The sequence below is a fragment of the Dunckerocampus dactyliophorus genome, chromosome 1, assembly GCF_027744805.1.
Source record: "Dunckerocampus dactyliophorus isolate RoL2022-P2 chromosome 1, RoL_Ddac_1.1, whole genome shotgun sequence".
Lineage (NCBI taxonomy): Eukaryota > Metazoa > Chordata > Actinopteri > Syngnathiformes > Syngnathidae > Dunckerocampus > Dunckerocampus dactyliophorus.
Window position 1 is genome coordinate 4,286,725 of NC_072819.1, and position 7,929 is coordinate 4,294,653.

General features: G+C 50.4%; 1 protein-coding gene across 1 annotated transcript; it reads right to left on the reverse strand.

Moving 5' to 3' along the window:
- Positions 1–1,511: 1,511 nt before the first annotated feature.
- Positions 1,512–2,379, reverse strand: LOC129194229 (transcriptional regulatory protein AlgP-like). The gene is made up of 2 exons (XM_054799306.1): positions 2,014–2,379; positions 1,512–1,952 (listed from the first exon to the last, which is right to left on the reverse strand). Exons 1-2 carry the CDS (start codon positions 2,377–2,379, stop codon positions 1,512–1,514), a joined length of 807 nt encoding a protein of 268 aa, XP_054655281.1.
- Positions 2,380–7,929: the final 5,550 nt, after the last annotated feature.

A 7,929-nucleotide genomic window follows, 5' to 3' on the forward strand; every position in this document is an offset into this window, starting at 1 on the left:
AACACCTCCCCAGGGAGGCACCTGAGAGACATCCTGACCAGATGCCCGAGCCACCTCATCTGGCTTCTTTCAATGTGAAGGAGCAGTGGTTCCACTCCTAGTTTCTCATCTGTAAAGGCGAGTGCACCCACCCTACAGAGAAAACTCATTTTGACCGCTTGTACCCGCAATCTTGTCCTTTCTGTCACTACTCATAGCTCATGACCCTAGGTGAAGGTAGGAACGTAGATCGACTGGTAATTTGTGAGATTTGTCTTTCGGCTCAGCTCCCTCTTCACCACAACGGACCGATGCACAGTCCGCGTCACTACAGATGCCGCACCAATGCGCCTGTCCATCTCTTGTTTCATCCGCCCCTCACTTGTGAAAAAGATCCCGAGGTACTTTAACTCCATCACTTTGGGCAGGATCTCATCCCCGACCCAGAGATGGCATTCCATGCTTTTCCACAGATAATCCATAGTTTCAGCTACTCCGCAAACTTGTTAGCATTTGGCTTAGTCTTCAGTATTTTACAGCTACAGTTCTTTTATGACAGATCACACCGAATTTGGCAGTTTTGCACTCTCACTCATTAAAGGTTGCAACAACATGATTTTCACAATACAGTGGAATCTAGCAGACACCCCAGTTAAGGTTGAAAATTTTGAGCAAAATTTGGTACATTTTACGGCTAACGTACAAAATGGTGTGTGTCTTGTTGTGTTATTAATAAACTGTGTTCTTTGTGTATTTTTAGCACAAAACATTTTCGTTAGCACCCTATTAAGTTCAATGAATTTACCGTCAGTGTTTTCTCTGTTTTTTGTGCATTCAATTTTGCTGTGAAGGCAGCTTTCCACATGTGGCGTTCTTTGCACTCCGTCATGAAGTCTTGTGAAATATTCAATTTTTTTCTTGAAGTACCTGGCATGCAAGTGTAATTACACTGTTTAGCTTCTTAAATAATTGAACACATAAGTCAAAGTGACATTTCGAAGTTCCAGGAGCCCTGGAGTCATCAGACCAAAGCTGCTGTCGCAACAGTCCGCAATATTGAGGGTGTCAAACAGGTAAGCTAGTTTTGTCAAGATGATGTGCGTTGTCTTTGTGACACATGCCTTAATGTTCTCATGTTTTTGTAAATGTTTTGATGTCTGGCCCCATGCCATTTTGTGGCAGAGGTTTCGCTGCCTGTCTCTCACACATGTGTTACGTTCTCGGTGTGGTTTGGACCCCAATATGCAGAGACGAAGCCACGGAGTGCAAGAAGTAAGGGTATTGGAGACGAGAAGCATGGATAACAAAGACAATAATAATGAACCAGCGCCGCACATTCGAACGCACTCGCCTTTTATCTGCCTTAAATGTTAATTGGCCGCAGGTGCGCGGCCACCAGGCGAGAAGCGGCTGCCTCTTCCTCCCCGGAGAAGGCACAGCCCGCCAAAATAAGAGCGCAGGACAGGGAACACTCGTTCCCGTCCTGCAGAACGTCACAGTATCCCCCCCCCACAAAACGGATACCAGACGTTTCAAATGTTCAAGAAATCCAGGGTGGGTGGAGGGAGGCTCGGCGGAGGGTCGCTGGGCTTGAACGCCCCCCTCCATGGGACGAATGGCAAAGCCGGGCCAGCCTCCCCACCGCCGGCGAGAAGGTGTCCGGTGGCGACGATGGGTCGTGCGATGGTACAGCCGGCGAGCGTGGCAGGCGAGGGAGTCCCGTGAGAGGCGTCTGGAGCGGCCGGGTCCGCGGCGACGAGGTGGGAGGCGGCCAGGGCGGCCGGCTCCGCGGCGATGAGGTGGGAGGCGGCCAGGGCGGCCGGCTCCGCGGCGATGAGGTGGGAGGCGGCCAGGGCGGCCGGCTCCGCGGCGATGAAGTGGGGGGCGGCCGGGTCCGTGTGACGGCTTGGTCTCGGCCGGAGGCGAAGGCGGAGCCACGGAGGACGAAGGCTTGCTCTCAGCTGGAGAAACAGCTGCGGAGGACGGAGGCTTACTTTCTGCCGCAGGTGGAGCCAGAACCAGAGGTGATCCCACCTCGGCCCCGCGTGGAAGGATAGCGGGCACCGGAGGTGGCCTGACCTCGGCCTGGCGAACTGTCGTCCCTGCGGCCCGCTCCGGAAGCAGCTGTGCGGCTGAGAGTGCACCGCCGACCATAGCCCCCCCCTCAAGGGACGGATTCCAGACGTTCGTAAGAGAGCCAGAAGGGTGGAGAGGGGGCTGGGGGTGGGCCTTGCATCCGACCGCCTGGTTGCGCTGAGCAATGCGGGTCCTCAACTCCCGGAGGCGCTCCATGATCCCTCCGGGTGCCTCGTAGTCCCGCAGTCTACGCTCGTGCCGAGCGGTGATCTCGCGAAGACTGTGGAGCACAGTCTCTGCGGGGGTCAGTTCTGGCTGGTTCATTCTGTTACGTTCTCGGTGTGGTTTGGACCCCAATATGCAGAGACGAAGCCACGGAGTGCAAGAAGTAAGGGTATTGGAGACGAGAAGCATGGATAACAAAGACAATAATAATGAACCAGCGCCGCACATTCGAACACACTGGCCTTTTATCTGCCTTAAATGTTAATTGGCCGCAGGTGCGCGGCCACCAGGCGAGAAGCGGCTGCCTCTTCCTCCCCGGAGAAGGCACAACCCGCCAAAATAAGAGCGCAGGACAGGGAACACTCGTTCCCGTCCTGCAGAACGTCACAACATGATTGCGTTAATTCATCACTTTCATGTTTTTTTTGGGAGAGAAGACATCTCTTTGGGGTTGACATAACATCCAGAGTCAAAACTCACCTGTTTAAGAATGCATACTCTTTTCTTCTTCCCTGCTTTTCACTGTCCTTCAATTGCTTGTTCATGTTGACTTTATCTTTTGTTTGGTCTGTATGTTGTGCAGTGTCCTTGAGTGTTTAGAGAAGTGCTTATTCATTCAAAGTATTATTATTATTAGTAGTTGTATTAATACCAACCATCACCGTGTCTCCCGTGGCACAACAACCAATCAACGTCTGCACGCAACTAACTTACATCAAATCTTAATGATGACCAATGCATTGAATAGCCAATGAAATGGTGAAAACACCAATATGCTGGTTGTTGGGCGGTCTCTTGTCATGAAAGCAAGAAAGAAAAGGAAAGAAAAATGTGGATTGAGGGTGGGCTGTGGGTCAACTGTGAATCAACATTGCATCTTTGAATTTTTTTTTCCTTTTCATCTTCATTTTACAAACATCATGCCTAAAAAGTCAGGAAGCCACAGAGTCGTGTTTGTATGGAGGACCCACGATCTCCTTACTGTGAGGCCAACATGCGAACCACCGGGCCATCGCGCGACCGACCTATAAAGAACTTGATGACTCTGTCATTCTGACTGAATGAGAATAACAGTCAAGCTTCAAAAAGGGGGTGGTGCTTGAAATCTTTGCTTTTCCTCTGTTAACTACGGTTACCTGCAAAGAAACACGCACAGCCATCATTGCTAAGCACAAAAAGGGCTTCACACGCAAGGATGTTGCTGGTTGTAAGATTACACCTCAATCTATCATTTTTCGCATCATCAAGAACTTCAAGGAGAGAGGTTCAGTTGTAAAGAAGGTGTCAGGGCGCGCAAAAAAGTCCAGCAAGTGCCAGGACCGTCTCCCAAAGTTGATTTAGCTGCGGGATCGGGGCACCACCACTGCAGCGCTTGCTCAGGAATGGTAGTAAGCAGGTGTGAGTGTATCTGCACACACAGCGAGGCAAAGACTTTTGGAAGATGGACTGGTGTCAAGAAGGGTGCAAAGAAGACACTTCTCACCAGGAAAAACATCAGGGACAGACTGGTATTCTGCAAAAGATGCAGTTGTTGGTACCAGAACAACCTCTGACAGCAACTTCCCCAACCATCCAAGAACAGTTTGGCTTGGGGAACCAAACATGGACATTTTGGGTCCATGGCCAGGAAACTCCCCAAACCTTGATCCCTTTGAGAACTTGTGGAGCCAGTATCATATTTGGAGGACACAGCAGTGGCATAACCAATGAAACAAAGACTGAGTGACAGCACGTCTGCTGTCATCGGTGTGAACTGAACAGCGCAAACCAAGGCAAAACTAAAAAAAAAGAAGAAAATACAGTCGTGCCTCAATTATAGTGGTTAACTGGTTCCAGACCCAACCGCAATAAATGAATTTCCGCAACACAGGATTCAATGTTAATAAATTTGGTGAGGCGGCTAGAGCCAAGAACTGGAAGGGTTCTGAATCAGGCAAACCCCCTCCCAACTAAATAGCGAAGCCTTAGAGTTATACGGCAGTGATCTACCTGCTCCGTCAATTCGGAGGGCAGAGGGCACTGGCCAAAATATAGGCGGGTCCCGGCGTGGTAAGCCAAGGGGATACCTGCTAAAGGACACAGGGAAAGATTTATTATTTTCTTTGCTCATTGTGGAGTGGTTTGACTTGTGTAGCTGTATTATATTCAAGCAAAGCCAATAAACAATAAACTTTTTTTCTACGTAGCTAGCCGCTACAAGTGAACAGATAACTTTTGTTATAGATATAGACATCTTACTGCAGAGTTAGTTCATCCATAATCACAATAATAAAGATGAAAGTTACATCTTCGTGTGTAGCTTGAAACGCTGCTGGGGAGCAAGCGCGAATCAGGAGAGGAGCTTAATGTCAGCTGACTGATGTCATATGACAACTAAAAAGTGACTTTTACGCGATCGACCGAAACTACCACATCGGTTGCTCACAATCGACGTAATGGCCACCCCTGACTTGGAACATTGCTCAAGTTAATTGGTCCCAGACTCAACGGCGGCAAGTGAATTTCCACAGAGTAGGATTCAATATTAATAAACGGAATATTTTCATAGTAAGAGCATAGAAGCCGCACCCCGAGCCGCAGTGAGGCCAAGCACCAGAGCCGAGAAGACGAGACCAGCAGCAGACCAGCCACCGGGAGCCAGACTAGCCACATGCCACCAGAGTCGACGCCGCACCATCCGTGCACTGGAGCCCCACCCCCGATGAGCCCACGGACAGACCGGGGGAAGCAAAGACACAGACAATGGCCCAGCAGAGCACAAAGACCAGTGGTGACAAATGCCCAAGCGCCCGGCAGAGCACCACCCCCCAGCAGGCCCGGCTCTCGGGCACACGCCCTTCCTCCCCCGCCCGTCACCCAGGCCCCCAGTACCCGCGAGCAGGACCATGCCCCAACCCACCAGACAGCCCGGCGCCCCAGCAGCCGCCACAGCGCAGCAACCACAAGCCCCCGCGGCGGCATGCGGGCCATCCGTAGCACCGGCACCGCCCCCCAAAGTCCTATATGTATGTGAAGGTGGTGCAGCAGAACAGAAAGGACGAGGGCACCACATGCCCACACCCCAACACAGCCCAAACCGAGCAGGGGGCGACCAAGGACACATGACCGACTGGCCACCCACCACAGCCCAGGCTCGGACGAGCCACAGTCCGCAGGACACACCACAGGCCCTACCCGGCCCGCCAGGATGCCCAGTCCGGCCCACCCAACCCCCCCGAGGCGATACCCCCAGCGCCCCCAACACCGGAGCCCCACCGAAGGTAGCGTCCACAGCGCCACCCCAAAACGCCAAACACCACGGACCAGCCACACGCCTCAAGGCAGACCCGACCGCCACCAGAACAGCGGGTACCACGCCCACGCGGCCCACGCACACCACCACGACTGGCAAGGGAGCAACACCATGGCGACTACAAGAGAACCGGACCCCACATAGAGCGAAGCATGGCCACACCCACAAAGCACGCAAGCCAGAGGCGCCAAGGAGGGACAGAGAAGCAAGCACCGCATGACAGGCCCACGAGAGGAGCGACCCCCCCGCCGGGCGCCAAAGCAAACGCCCCGGCCTCCGCCACGCCGCAGACCGGACATCACCCCATCCACTAACACACCAAGGGAGATACCCCGGAGGCAGACAGAAAACCGCCAGCCAGGAAACAGAGACTTGCCAGACACCAGCAAGTAGCGGGGACCGCCCGCCAGCCCCCCACAAGCGCTGGAGGGTAGCAAGCAGTCCCCACATGTCACACATACAACACACAAATAAATCGATAAAATACAATATAATAAGTAATAAATTAACAATTATGTTGTGTGCCATTACTGACGCCTAGTGGCCAGAATAGTACACTACTATTGTGTTTCAGTATGTTTTGACTAATATTAGGCCATACTCAACCACGAAACAGCAACCATTTATAAATGAATACATTTTGGAAAAAACACAATAGAGTGAGTGAGCCATATTCGAACCGGGATGTAGCAAGGGACTACGTTTGGACACCCCTGATCTAATGGATACGTTGATACCATTGACAGACAATGAATTTATTGTCAGTGTTATCTTCATTTTTTCTGCATCTGATTTTGCTTTGAAGGCAGCTTTGCACATGTAGCATTCAATACACTCTGTCATTATTGTAAAATGATTCTTGTCCTGTGAACTCCAGAGTACCTTTTGTTCTGTGAAAGACAGTTGAACTCAGGCCTACGTGACTGAGGGGGAGGTCATCGTGACCGAAGTTATACAAGATATGTTCCAGATGTTATGTGATTTCAAAATGTCCTGCCAACAGGGCCAAGGAAGGATGAGGTTTGATAATCCACGTCATTGTTATTGTTCACTGGGTCTATTTAAGGGTGAACGGAATAAACGGGGTATCCCTTTTCCCTCAACTGCATACAAGTTGTGTTGTGCCTCTTATTATTCCACAACATTATAAAGTCTTGTGAAATGTTTTTTCTTAAAGTAACTTGCATGCATAATTGAACACATAAATCAAACTGACATTCCCCAGTTTGGAGTCGTCAGACCGAAGCTGCTGTCGCAACAGTACCGCAACGTTGAGGCTGTCAGTTAAGCAGGTTAGGTTTTCTTTCTCCGACATTCCAAAAATTTACATTATGCATTTATGCGATTAATTGCAGTCTCCAAATTGTCCATAGATATGAATTCAAGATTCAAGATTCAAGAGTTTTATTGTCATATAAAACTCTTGAATCTTGAATCTTGAATGTGAGTGTCAAAGGTTGTTTGTCTACATGTGCCCTGCTTTGCGGGGTACACCAGTCCAGGGTGTACCCCGCCTCTCACCCAAAGTCAGCTGGGATAGGCTCCAGCATACCAGTGCGGCCTAGGCCCAAGCAGAATTGAAAATGCCACAAAATTTGCAGAGTGCGTGCGAACACTTGTAATGTATTGGTACACATACTTACACAGTCAGGAAAAATGTAATACTTACTTGAATTACATACCTTTGATTGGCGAAATATAAGACTCAAAGGAAACGGGCGGCGACCCAATACCCACCTGTCTTCTGGTGACAGGCATCTTTAGAGACCAAGATTCCAGCGGAGATAGCTACGGCCATGCGGCTGCTCTAGACCCAAGAACCACAAGGGTGAAACCTGATCTGTCGGAGGCGCTGGATCTGGTGAACCCCCCCCCAGCTTAATTGTTAGGCCTTAGAGCGGCATGGCAGTGAGCTACCCACTCTGTCAATTCGGAGGGTAGAGGGCACTGGCCAAAATATAGGCATCCAAAACTCTGCAGCTAGGATCCTGATGAGAATGTGCAAACATGAGCACATAATCTCGACTCTCCACTCACGCCACTGGCTTCCCTTTTCCGCCAGGATTGAGTATAAGGTTTCTCTCCTCGTACACCAATGCACCCACGGATATGCCCCCAAAGAACTTCTCAATGTCCAAAAGAGCATGTATCCTCCCATCCACCCACACAAGCCTCAAGACCCTGGGAGATAGGGCCTTCTGTGCTGCAGAATAACCTCGCCGACACTTTGAGGGAACCACAATCCAATGTCCGTTTTCTTTTTGGCAAAACTTTTTGTTCCCCCTTTTAGATGTTTCTTGTGTACCTTTTCAATTTTTAACAAAATTGCTTCTCTTGTTTTCTTTCCCTCGTCCCAT